General features: G+C 35.3%; 1 protein-coding gene across 1 annotated transcript in view; it reads right to left on the reverse strand.

The window, feature by feature from the left end:
- The window catches only part of DNAH6 (dynein axonemal heavy chain 6), a 248,391-nt gene that overhangs the window by 167,720 nt on the left and 66,392 nt on the right, over positions 1 to 14,279 (reverse strand). Inside the window, exons 16-21 of the mRNA XM_081069736.1 lie at positions 13,461 to 13,589; positions 10,507 to 10,620; positions 8,792 to 8,935; positions 4,031 to 4,243; positions 3,252 to 3,344; positions 1,437 to 1,556 (exon numbers count right to left, since the gene is read on the reverse strand). Coding sequence (XP_080925862.1) covers positions 1,437 to 1,556; positions 3,252 to 3,344; positions 4,031 to 4,243; positions 8,792 to 8,935; positions 10,507 to 10,620; positions 13,461 to 13,589 — 813 coding nt within the window. The remainder of the gene's footprint in view (positions 1 to 1,436; positions 1,557 to 3,251; positions 3,345 to 4,030; positions 4,244 to 8,791; positions 8,936 to 10,506; positions 10,621 to 13,460; positions 13,590 to 14,279) is intronic.

A 14,279-nucleotide genomic window follows, 5' to 3' on the forward strand; every position in this document is an offset into this window, starting at 1 on the left:
GACAATCACCATTCATCAAAGAAACCAGAAATGCAGTGTCAGCACGGAAGTATGTAGACCATGCCCTTCTCCGTGCCTGCTACCATTGCATGTGTAGCCTCAGAACCCATGAAAGAGTTTCTCACTGCTCACTATAGATTTGGAGGTTACATGTAAGCCCTAATGTTACAGCCACTCCCTGGTTTATCTCAGGGCTCACACTTTCTATACGGTTAGTTCTCTGGAGGGTCGCCACAATGCAGCTCTGGGTTCTTTTAAGGATCCTCTATGAAAACATGTCCTTTACTTGGATCTGTAGTCTGTCCCTTCATAGGGCTTAGCCATCAGTACAGAAGGCTGGACAGGGGTCAGATTAGAAAGTGTTCCTTGAAGAGGGTGGACTCCTGAAAAAGATCTCTGTGAAACAAAATTGGAATAAATTGTCTTTTCATACTAGTGTCTGTTATTTCACAGGTAACTTTTCATATTAGAATATAGATAAAGCTAAACATAATTAGATCAAGCTAAAAATCTGAAGTCCAAGAAAGAGATTGGATGGGAACAAAATGAGATCAGTGTAAGTGGGTTCTTTGGTTTACTATGGGATAATCCGAGGTAGGATAAAATAAAAAGGAGGTGTGTACCACAAGGAAAGCTACCAAGGAGACTTCAAGCAACAGTGAGTTTTTTTCCAGTAAGTAGGAGGTTGCTGTGCAAGACTCTTCAGGTGGCCTGCAAGATCTGGTGGTCACACCGTTGTGTGATACTCTCCTGGGTGGTGGGTCCTGGCTTCCGGCCATGTAGAATATGGCAAAAGTAATAGGATGTACACAGTTATTGTACATCCATCTTGCCAGGAGACTTTCTCTTCCTTGCTGGAATTATGAAGCAAGTTGTCATGTCAGGAGAACTCCACAAGGAAAAAAAACAACAACTGTGGTCAACATGTAGGAGCTGAGGATGGCCTCCAGATGACAGCCAGTAAGAAATCAAAGGCCTTAGTCCCAGAGTTGCAAGGAAATAATTTCTGCCAACAAACCTGAGCTGAGTGAGTTTGGAAGTGGATCCTTCCTTGCTTGAACCTCTGATAAGAACCCAGTCCTGGCCCACATCTTGACGGAACCCTTATGAAGCCCTAAGTAGGAGACCCAGTTAAGCCACACCTGAACTCCTTACCCATAGACACTGGGGGATGAAAAATGTATATTGTTTTCTGCCACTAAGTTTGTGGTATTTTGTTTCACAGTAATAACGACTAGTACAAGGGTGATGGTATAATTATGTAAAAAAGAGCTCAATATATTTGCACTTTCCTTACGTTCTGAACATACTAAAATGTCATCAATTAAATCTTAACATCTAAACTATATAATACTTAAATGATTGAACAAATGATTTCTAAGATCCGGTGGCTCTCCAGTTCTCTGAGTCCCTGAACTGAAATGATCCTTACTCACCAGTGTTTGATTAAATAAAGCAAGTTGTTTCTGCCAGTCATCTACGCGAGTTTTCAGTGGACCAACATAACGTGACGAGGCAATGGTTGCGACATTGATTGTACTGTCATCAAGAAGGACCTTTAAAGAAAGGAGATGAAAATACATGCACAACATATGTTTGTGCTCACAAAGGTAATTACAAATATTTAATCCCAAGAGTCCACTTGAAAGCTAAGTTCTTGAATAAATAGCTTAGTCCCACCCATTATTTCCTCCCCATCCATTTCCCCTCCTTAAACCTTTTCCTGCAGCTTATGACCCACTAGCACGTTCTCTCAAATGTCACCAAGGGATTTTCAATTGCCAAATCTTGGCTGTTTCTGTAGTTTTTAATGGCACAAGTTTTTGTTTGGTTCAAAACTCTTCCCCCTACTTTTAGGTATCTGGCAACTTTTTTTTTTACACCATTTGGTCATCTGGCCTTTATTTCTCAAAGTACTGAAAACTTGCAAAGTTAGCTGTCTTTTCTATCCAATGAAACATCACTTTCCCTCGATTATCTTGACGAAGAGGGGAATTGAGCTCATTCATATCAAGCTCTGAATAATTACAGACAGTTTTGCTTTACCTCCCACCCCTATTCCTCCCCCTTATACTACAGCAACCCTCACAGAACATAATGCATTTTAAAAAATGTATCTGTTAATCTAATGGATTTCCACTGCTCAATTTAAATTATAAGCTTCTTGAGAGCAGAACCCCATCGTCTAGCATCATTTGACCTTATACTGTCTGACTTTCATCTTGGGTCTACTCTCCCATCCACTGCCCAGAGTGACATCTGGTCTTGCTCTTCCAGCCTAGACCTGGCAAAGCCATTTCATCAGTTCTGGCCTGGGAACACCCTAAGAGGCGAGGGCTCTGCTTTTTAAATTATGCCGAAAGACCCAAATCCTTTTGTGAAACTAATGTGTCTTTGGGTTATAAGTCATTAAGAATATCCCAAACACAGGGGTTATATTTGTTTTGTTGTTCATAGAACACGGCTATCTACTCCTCATCTCAAAAAAATTAAGTGAATTTAGCTTCTTAGTATGCTATAAAGCTGAAATGGTGATTCATATTTCTTCGTCTCATTTAAGTGGTTTCAAATGCCCTTCATTCTTATCTATGTCTATCGAATCCCATTTACTCCTTAAGATCCAGCATGTCTTAGCTGGTCAAGGAAGGATTCTCTGATCATTTCAGCCATAAATGATCTCTTTGCTCTTCTAAATTCCTCAACAGTTATCAACAACAGGATTATAACTACATATATATGCCGTTTCTATTACTTTCCTAAATATTTCATGTACAAGCATTCATGTAAATTATTCATTCATATTTTGCCTCCCAATTAGATTTCTCTTATTTAGTTACTCTCATATTTCATTTCTTCATCATAATCTCCCATAAAAGATTTACATCTGACCAGAACCTTTACTGTAAGTTTTCTTTCTTTTTTCAAAAAAACTATTTATTTATTAAATTTATTGGGATGACAATGGTTAGTAAAATTATATAAGTTTCTAGTGTACAATTCTATAATACATCATCTATATAGTGCATTGTGTGCTCATCACCCAGAGTCAGTTAGTTCTCCTTCTATCACCATACATTTGATCCCCTTTTCCCTCTTCTACCACACCCTGCCCCCCTTACTTTCTGGTAACTACTAAACTATTGTCTGTGCCTGGGAGTTTTTGTTTCTTTGTTTGTCTTGTCTCTGTTGCTTTCAGTTTTAAATTCCAAACAAAATCCTAAACATAAATTTTCAATAACCCAATTACCCACCTGTATGTCATCTGTGCCGCCTAGGATAAATACATCCTTAGAGTCACGGTGAGGGAGAACGACAAATTCAGTTGTTTTCCAAGAATCTTCCACCTTAGAAATAATTGAACCAAGTTCTTAGGATATCTAAGTTCATTTGTGTTTAGGTATTCAGTAAATGCATGTGGAATAAAATAAGTGAAAACTCCATAATAATCCCATTTTCCTCCTTACTTCCTTTAAAATTCTTAAAATCCTTTTCTCAGTTAAATGATACTTATTTGCTTAATTTTATTGACTAACATTAATATATATGAATAACTTGTGATAATTCAATGTGTATTTCCTATCACTTATGCTTTAATTAAAAGGAAAGAAATTCTTTTTACACAGGTGATTGGTAGGTATGTGTGAACTTTTAGGGTGAAGAGATCATCCTAAGTAGAGAGGTCTTCACAATGCCTTTTGAAGCATTCCACACAGTCTTCTCTGGTAGTTTGAAAGATAATGGATTTTGGTATAAAAGATCTTCCTTGGTATGTAGTTCTTTATATAAGCATGCAAATTTGAAACTTTGTTGCCATCAAGTTCATGTTGGGCTATAAGCTAAGTAGAAAGAAGGTATTTGCAGAGGTGAGAATAATAATAATAATGATAATAAATATAAGAAAACAGAAGGATAACTGATGTTGATAGGGTGAAAGCTGCACTGTTGAAAAATCTATCCAGATAACCCAAGTTGATGATATGAAAATCTCTACATTCCTTGATCTTAAGAATATATATATTTTCAGATTTACCTTTTTAAGAATTGTTTCTAAGGCAGCTTCTCCAGAAGCCTGTCCAGAAATGTCCTGAATTTCTTGGCCAAAGTCAAAAACATGCAACTCGGAGAGCTTCTCTAAGGTTAATGGAATTTCAAGGTCAACTAGGGTGGCATCAACTGTCTGTTCAATAGATTTCCAATGTCTAGGCTTCAAACTTGGGTTCCTCAAGTCAATGATAACCGGAAGCTGGAAAACAAAGACTCTCAGAGGTACCATGCTTTGTATCTTAAAAAAATATAGGTTTTAATTTGAGAATATAGCGATCTGGAAAGACCATCACTTATATACGTACTCCTACAACAAAGAAAAATTTGAACAGATGGCAAATTAATGACTTGTATTGAAACTGTCAGAAACAAGTTACAGGGCAACCAACTAACTCAAAATTTAAAGAGGGACTGGACTGGTATCCACAGTTTTGTCCACAGCAAGAAACAGGACCTAAGAATTTGATTACCTAAGATAGATACCTTGGGTTGCCATTTAAGTGAGTAAAATGACTCAGCTAAATTTTAATAATAAATTGAATAAGACTGAATGTAGGGATATAGTCAATGGTATTGTAACAGCTATGTACAATGTCAGATAGGTAGTAGATTTGGGGGGTCCAATCATTATGTTGTTTTGAAACATACATATGTATATATATGTATATGTATATGCATATATGTATATATATATATATATGGAGAGAGAGTGAGAGATACAAATATAAATATAGATATATAGATATAGATATCCGCTTAATGTAGGGTAGCATGAGAGTGTGAAGTATCTGGGGGCTACAAATGTAGAGGTGTTCATAGAGAAGACTGAGATGACTCCTAAGAAAGCCTGTCTTATGGTGTTGGCAGGGGAAGGAAGCAGCAGGCACTACTGTAACTCTAACTGACCCATCTCTTTTTAACTTCGCTCTGGAACAAAAGACTTACTGTCAGAGAAGGAAGCAATAAAAACTCTCATGTAAGGCATTGGTCCCTCATCAGTGTCCCTCATGAATAGAGGCAGACAAAATTCTCAAATAATATCAGTAAACTGAACCCAGCAATATACAATAAAAAATACATCATGACCTAAGTGAGGTTCATCTCAGAAATTCAAGCCTGGTTCAACATATGAAAGTTGAGTTGATTGATATAATTCACCATATGAGTATTAATAAATTAAAGAGGAAAAACCATATGATCATAGATGCATAAAATCATTTGATAATTTTCAACATTTATCTATGATTTTAAAAACTCTCAGGAAACTATGAAACTGCCTTATCTTAATATAAGACATCTATAAAAAACATCATATTTTAAAAGAGACTAAATGCTTTCTCCCTAAAATCAGGAAAAGGCAAGGATGTCCTGTCTCCCCATTTCTATTCAATGTTGTACTGGAAAGCCTGTCCAGTGCAATAAGCCAAAAAAAAAAAAAGAAAAGAAAAGAAAAAAAAGCAAATAAAAGGCCTACTAATTGTAAAAGCAGAAATAAAACCATCTCTATTCACAGATGAAATGATTTTCTACATTTCTACATAGAAAATTCCAAATAATGTACAAAAGCTCCTAAAATTAAAAAGTGAATTTATAAAGATCACAAGATATAAGATCAATATATAAATCTCAATAGTATGCCTATGTACCAGCAATGAACTATTAGAACTTGCAATTAAAGACAATATCACTTAAGATAACATTAAAAAAAGTCTTAGTTATAAATCTAACAAAAATGTGTGCAGAATTTGTATGCTGCAAACTACAAAACTTTAATGAAAAAATAAAAGAAGACCTAAATAAATGGAGAGATATGCTGGTATTAGATTGGAAAACTCAATCTGTTAAGGTGTCAGTTCTCTTCAAGTTGGTCTGCAGATTTAACAACTGCCCCCCACCTCCCAATCCCAGCAACTTTTTGTACATATTAATAAACTAATTCTAAAATTTATATGTAAAAGTAGAGAATCAGAATAGACAAAATAACTCTGAAAAAAAGGACAAAACTGGAGAAGTTATACTACCTGATTTCAAGGTTTACTAGCTATAGTTATCAAGACAGTGTGGTATTGGGGAAAGAATAGATTTACAAAACAACAAAACAGAATAGAGAGTACATAAACAGACTAAAAAATATAGTCAGCTAACTTTTGACAAAGGTGCGAAGGAGATTCAATGAAAAAAGCACAGTATTTTCAAATAGTGGGGCTGGATCAACAGGAAATCCATATGTAAAAATGTAAATCTTAATACCTATCTAATATTTTATATAAAAATAACTCAAAATGAAGCATATGCCTTAATGTAAAGCAAAACTATAAAACTTCTAGAAGAACATACAGGAGAAAAATCTGTGTGACCTTTAGTTTTGGTAAAAAGTTTTTAAATACTACACTAAAAAGATAATCCATAAAAAATGTACATGAATGTTTATAGCAGCTTGTTAATAATCACTGTAAGACTGGACACATCCAAATGTCCTTTAACAGGTGAATGGATAAATAAATTGTGGTAATCTATACAATGGAGTACTACTTAGCAATACAAATTAATGAACTATTGCTTCATGTAACAACACCGAGGAATCTTTTCTCAAAAAAATATTCCAATTCACAGAGTTGCACAACTATCACCACTATTTAACTTACATTACCCCAAAAGGATACCCCATACCCATTAACTGTCATTACCCATTTCTCCTTCTCCACAATGCTTGATAACCACGAATCTACTTTCTCTCTATGGATGTCTCTATCCTAGACATTTCATATCAATGACATCATGTGCTATGTAGTCTTTTTGTGACTGGCTTCTTCACTTAGTATAATGTTTTCAAGGTTCATCTATGTCATAACATATATCAATAGTTTATTCATTGTTATTGCTGAATAATATTCCATTGTACAGGTATATCACATTTTGTTTACTCATTCATTTGTTGATGGACATTTGGGTTTTTCCCACTTTTAGCTGTTACGAATAATGCTGTTATGAACATTCATATACTAGTTTTTGTGTGAACATATGTTTTCAATTCTTTTAGGTATATACCTAGGAGTGGAATACCTTGGTAATATGGTAACTGTAACATCTGAGAACCTTCCAAACTGTTTTCCAAAGAGGCTGTATCACCTTATAATCTCACCAGAAACATGAGGGTTCCAATGTCTCCACATCCTTGCCCACACTTGTTATATAACCTGTCTTTCTGATCATAGGCTTCCTTGTGAGGGTGAGGTGGTATCTTATTGTGCCTTTAATTTGCATTTTCCTGATGACTAATGATGTTTGGCATCTGTTCATGTTATCTTCTTTGGAGAAATGTCTTTTCAAATCCTTTGCCCATTTTAAAGAGTTGTCTTTTTATTTTTTAGTTATAAAAGTATGTTATGTATTCTGGGTAATCTTATATGCATTTTTCTAAGTGAACAATGTCAGACCTAAAAGGCTCCCTATTGTATCATTCCATTTACATCATATTCTGTAAGAGAAAAAAACTGTAGGGACAGAAAACAGATCAGTGGTTGCCGTGGGGTTGGGAAGGAAGGTGGAACTGACTGCAAAGAGACAGCATAAGGGAATTTGGGGGTGATGGAACTATTTTGTACGGCACTGTTGTGTTGGATACATGACTCTACCCATTTGTAAAATCCCATAGAACTGTACACCACAAAAAGTGACTTTTTCTGTTTACAAGTTTAAAAAAGAAATCAACCAGGATTTTAAAGAAACGAAAGATGGAATGCAGACTGTGACAAATGTATTTCTTTACAGTTGTATGATATAACTACACTAAAAGCAATAAAGAATAAAGAAGCTGGTGTAAATAACTTTTGAAAAGTGTTTTGACTAGATATTGTAAAGCTAAAGGGGAAAAAAATTCAAAAACACTCTTTTCAAGAGGGGACATTTGCTTCTCATTGAGCCTAAAGCTTTACTTACTTTTTCCTACCCATGTCTTCTTTTAGTCCTTTATTTCTTTTAAAAAAATACAAAAGTGCTTAAAAGGATAAAATCATTTTCCTTTCCCTTCCCATTTCAAGTGCTGGTTTAGTAGTGATGGATTTCAAAAAGCCAGCCCTGCACACCTACTGCTAGGCTTCCCAACCTTCCTCGCATCATGGCACGTCTGCAAAACGGCATATTTGTTTGGTGCAGTAGTGTAAATAGACAAGTCTGCTCTAGTCTCGTCTGGCTGTCTATAGGCTGAATGGATTGCTATCTTGGCGGATCTACCATGTTTCCCCCAAAATAAGACCTCGCCGGACAATCAGCTCTAATGTATCTTTTGGAGCAAAAATTAATATAAGACCTGGTCTCATTTTACTATAAAATGAGACCAGGTCTTATATAATGTAATATAATATATAATATGATATAATATGATATAATATAATATACCAGGTCTTATATTAATTTTTGCTCCAAAGGATGCATTAGAGCTGATTGTCCGGTGAGGTCTTATTTTCGGGAAAACAAAGTACAACCCCCTCCTGCACTATTTCCCCTACCACTTGGGAAACTTACTTTGAATACTTCTCCTAACCAAGGTATTGAGCTGCATGAACTGGCCAGTTGAAGGTAGGGATGCTGTGTGTGCCTCTGCAAAACATTGAATTTGTCTATTGTTTCTTCTCACTCTGCAAAGCTGACTATTTTAAACAGGGAACAATTCCTGAGTTTGGTTTAATTAGCATCAAGCAGGAACTGATTGACCTGGAGTTTTGGAAATAATTTTTATCAAACTTACCATTTCTTTCATGTTTTCCACCTTAGTTTTCAGCTGGGGTACCACACTGTTGGGTGGCAGGCCTTTTTCCAATTGAGTCACAAATTTGGCGTATTTAGACACTTGACTGTTTAGGACTTCTGGATCCAGGCAATCAAATTTGGACTATAAAAATTAGAGATAAAAAGACATGATAAAAGCCAACCTCGAAATAATAATTTTTTTTTTACTTTACTTAGATTTTCCAGTAGTTAAATTGCTAATCCAAGTCAACTCAATACTTCTGGAAATGGCTTTACTTATTAAGATGGCCAATAGTATATCAGGCATCACTTGTTTATTCCTTTCATGTCCTTGTCTCATACATTATCAAATGCAGTATTGCAATTCCTATAATTTATTCCAGAGGGGCAAACCTTGTAAGGAGAAAAATAGCTAATTTTTACTCTTGCTAATTAGAAATGTCTCATCGAGTATCCTCCTATTATTTGATTATGTATACCTTTAATATAAATGATTTAAAGATCTACCCCCAAATATACATGCATCTATAAACATATTTCTCAGTTATATAATCATATAAGATCCCATATATTGACATGTCAGATGGTCATATGGACTGAAGGCAATAGAAAAATTGTAAACCTTCATTGTTCTTCTTCTTTTTTTTTTTCCAGATTCAACATTTTCTTTCTAACCCCAATGGGTCTTTTTGTGCATTTCCTATGGTAAATTCATCCCATTTTGGAAGCCTCTGTTCTAACCCATGGTGATAATCAGAAATCTCTCTAAGTTTCTTCTTTATTCCTCAGGCGCATATTCTACTTCTGAGATAAGTGATAACTGAGTTATTCAAGTGCTCTTAAAAGTCTCTGCTATTTTGGTATATGTTTGTTTGTTTTTCTGTTTTCTCCACAAAAAGGTAAGCTCTGTGAGGGTTTGGACTCTGTCCCCAGCAGCTAAAACATTTTCTGGGAACCATTACCTGTATTATTGTTGTTTAACCCAGACATGTGAGTTTTAATTATAGGTACCAGCATAGGTAGGATGAGTGAGCAAGTATAAAACAGTATTGCTGAAGTTGATGGTATTTCTAACATGTCCATATCACACTTGAAAGTATGGATGGTCATCTGTTCTGCTTCCTACAGGGCTGACCCTTGTAAAGATCTGAATATAAAGGTAGACCTGAGAAACCAAACTCTGTAGGACTTGGCTCTCTAATAAAGAGAAGTTATTATTGAGATCTCAAGGGAAGATCCTAGATCTCATTACTCTGATTCTATTCTATCATGGTCAACAAAAAGGCTTCCTTATTTTTTGAAAGGACAACAAGAATAAAAATCTAAGGTAGCAGAAATCTAAAGTGTGTAGATCACAAGTAAAAACCTACAACCCTCAAGAACACTTGGGGGTAGTGTATCATGATGACACTGTGTTCAAAACTCACAAAGCAGTTAAATGAAATCCTTTGGTGCGTCCTTCATTTAGCCTTGTTAAGTGGAGGACCCAAGAAGCCTGCCTTACCAATAACACATTCTGCTCTATGGTTTATAGTGACAAAAAGATCTCTGTGCATTTCATTAAACAAATGGATAAAAATTCCCATAGAATTATAGCATTGTGTATTTTATTGAAATTAAAAATATACCAGATTTTAAAATATATATAATTCACATTATTAGGATTGTAAGTTTAACTAATACAACAATAATTTAAGAATTGAGTTTTTTTACCTGTAACCATTCTTGATGGAGTTGATCCCATTCAGATAAAGAATCCCAGAGCAATTGTTTAAGCTTTAATTCAGCACTAACTTCTTCCAAAGTTTCAAATGTGGACACTTCTACCTTTATAAATGCAATAAACAAAATGCACTATTTATTTTTCAGATATGAAGACCTTATATTATTTTTCTATTAGTAATTCTTAATACAGTGACGAAGCAGAATATGGGGGTGGGGAGAATCCTAAATGGGGAAAGACAAGGAGAAACAGTAACAAATGAAAAAAAAAATCACAAAACCTATGTAAATTCAAATTTCCACTTGAGTGACAAAATATAACTCTTTATATTTCCTTAGAACTTAAATATTCTCCAAAAACATAAATATTACAAGAGTACCATGAGCATTTTTCCTCAAGTTGGATCATACATGCATATATATGCCTGGCCTTTTTTTTTTTGAAAACAAATGAGTCTTCAGATGCACTGATTTCCTTTAGGGTTTATATACTTAGATGACAGATGAGGAAAAAGATGTTTGTGCATAGCTGGAAGAAGGGGTGTGGGGAAATGGGGAGATTTAACATGGAGAAGACAGCTGGTTTATCACCTCTTTCTAACCCCTATATAGAGAGAAGTTGAAGGAAAATCTGAAGAAGGTGTTTTCTTCTTAAGTGTGTTAAGAATGGTTAGGCTTGGAGGTGGAGGAACCTCCAGGGGGTTGGTTGCACAGAAATTATGAGCTCTGTGATAAGCTAGTCCTTTGAATAGTTCACCCAATGGCAGCAGAATACGTTGTTTTCAAATATACACAGAACATTCCCAAGGATATATCATGTGATGGGCCACAAAACAAATATTAGAAAATTTAAGAAGACTAAAATCATACCATGTATCTTTTCCAACCACAATTACCTGAAACTAGAAATCAATGAAGCAAGCCAGAAAATTTCAAGCATATGGAAATTAAACAACACACTCCTGAACAACTAGTGGGTCAAAGAGGAAATCAGGAGAAATCAAAAAATATTTTGAAGTAAATGAACATGAAAACATAGTTCACCGAAAACCTATGGGATACAGCAAAAGCAGTTCTGAGAGGAAAGTTTACAGTGATAAATGCAGATATTAAGAAATAGAAATATCATAAATAACTCATCTTTGCACATCAGGGAACTAGAAAAAGAAGAACAAATTAAACCCAAAGTTAGCAGAAGGTAGGAAATAACGAAGATCGGAATGGAAACAAGAAATAGAGACCAGAAAAACAATAGAAAAAAATCAATGAAACTAAGGTCTTGTTTTTCAAAAAGACAAACACAAATGACAAACCTTTAGCTAGACTAAGTAAAAAGAAAGAAGACTCAAATAAATAAAATCAGAAATGAAAGAGGAGACATTACAACTGATGCTACAGAAATACACAGAACCATAAGAGACTATCCATAAGAGACTACTAGGAGTAAGTATATGCCAGCAAACTGGATAACCTATAAGAAAAGGATAAATCCCTGGGAACAACCCACCAAAGGTGAATCAGGAAGAGATAGAAAAACTGAGCAGACTAGTAATGAGTAAGGAGATCAAATCAGTAACCAAAAGCTTCCTAGCATAGAAGAGCCCAGGTCCAGATGACTTCACTGGTGAAATCTGCCAAACATTTAAAAAGAATTAATGCCAATGTTTCTCAAACTTTTCAAAAAAAAATTGACGAGGTAGAAACACTTCTAAACTCATTTTACGAGGCCAGCATTACCTTGTCATTAGGTATTACCTTGTCATTAGCCCTGCCTTCACTAAGCATTAGAAATTATTTCCTAGGTTAGTTAGGCCTTCACTCCTACTCCCAAATGACTGATAGCTTCAGAAGGAAGGTTGGATGTGAAGTGATCATAAAGGAAGAATTAGTCAAGTATAGATATGGAGTTGGAAGGAGTGGACACCCTCCTATTTCAGATGCTGGCTCAAGCAAAGCTATTTTTTCTGATCCACGGAGTGCCTAGTTGTTAGTTCCAGCTTTTTATCAAGCAATATTTCTTCCATACCTCACTTCCTACTGAATACTTTCCTATCTTGTAGGTGAATTAACTCAACCTGGAAACAACTTTGAACCCTAGTTCTCTCATGCACAAACCTGCCTCAAGTATTGCAATAGTCACATTGTCTACACATTGCCACGCTCATGATTTTGTAGATTGCTCCACCAACCCCTGGGCTCTGGAGGTGACACCTCCTCAGACCACTTTCTGGACATTCACTTGGGGCTCTGGAAGAGACAGACGTGTTCCCTTGTGAAATCCAGGCACTCCTCCAAGACTTTGGGGGAGACGAAAAACATTTCCCTCAGTGCTGGTGGTCCCCCTGGTTTTTGACTGTAGGAATCTTTTCTATTTTTTTTTGTTTTGGTTCTCCCTAATAGGTGTTTAGAGTATTGATAAGTTGAATTCATTTCTCTCTCTCTGTTTTTGTTTTTGTTCTTTTTTTGAGGCATGTCTTTTATCAAATCTACCTCTTAGATCCATCATCCTCTGGCTTAGTCAATTCCCTTCTTTTCATTGAATTGGCACATCATACCAGGGCAAGTCAGGAAATATTCATGAAATCATAGCACACACAAATGTAAAAGAAACTTGAATATTACTTAGGAAAAACTAGAGGGGCTTTAATTGACCACATTTAAAAATCCACATACATTTTAACATAGAAATTATAGTCTGGTCTGAGGGTTTATCTGTTATTCACAGTTACTTTTCATAAGAAAGATATTTTGTCTCTCCTGTGTACTAATCTTTAAATACTTCAAAGGCAGGGAACAGGTCACATTGGTTTCACACTGTTCCAGCACAATGACTAGCATATAGGTGTCCAAACATTAAATGTTTACAGACACACTGTTGAAAGTGCTTGAGCATCAATGCCATTTGCATGTATACATTTTAAAAACAGATGTAGAGTTGACATTACCTTAAAATGTTTCTGATAAGATTTATATTGAAATGCACGTTTCTGAAGATCATCAAGAACTAACTGCAGATCATTCAACATGGACTTTATTTTGTCTTGGTCAGCACTGATATCCAAAATCTGTGGATCCTGTAACATTAAGACAGTTTTTGATGAGTCATTCCTACTTTTTGATGTAGACCATTAAATTAAATTCACAAACATTTAAAAAATATTTTTCTAATTCTCTTCTCACTCTGATTTGTATAAATTATGTTTAAATATTTACTTTTCCTGAACTTTAAAGCAATGCGTATATATTGTAAAAAGTACAGAAATGTATAAAGAAGTGCCATGGGGTATCAATGTTTTTAAATAGTACCTAATATACAGAGGGTGCCAAAAAATGCATACATATCATAAGAAAGGAAAACTGTACTAAAATTGTAATGCTCAATATATACCAATAACAAAAGATGAATAAAAGTCACATTTGACTTCTGCAATGACAAGAGGTGCTCAAAGTGGTTACCCTCAGTGTCCAGACACTTCTGATTATAGCAAACTACTGCTTGAGCAATGTTGACCAAAGTGTCCACTTGTATACATTTTTTGGCACCCCTGGTATTTTCTCTCATCTGCTTTCATTTCCTACACTTCTTCAACAAATATGACATCAGGTAAAGTGAGGTGAATGCAATAGGGAAAAGAAAGAAGAGACTATAACGTAAGGAAAATCCCCATTTTACAATAAAGGAAACAGAAAGGAGGAAGAGAGAAAATAAAGATAAAATGGGCAGACGTGTTTTCTGGCTGACCTGTTGGGCTTGAAACCCCACT

Source organism: Rhinolophus hipposideros (assembly GCF_964194185.1).
Source record: "Rhinolophus hipposideros genome assembly, chromosome: 12".
Lineage (NCBI taxonomy): Eukaryota > Metazoa > Chordata > Mammalia > Chiroptera > Rhinolophidae > Rhinolophus > Rhinolophus hipposideros.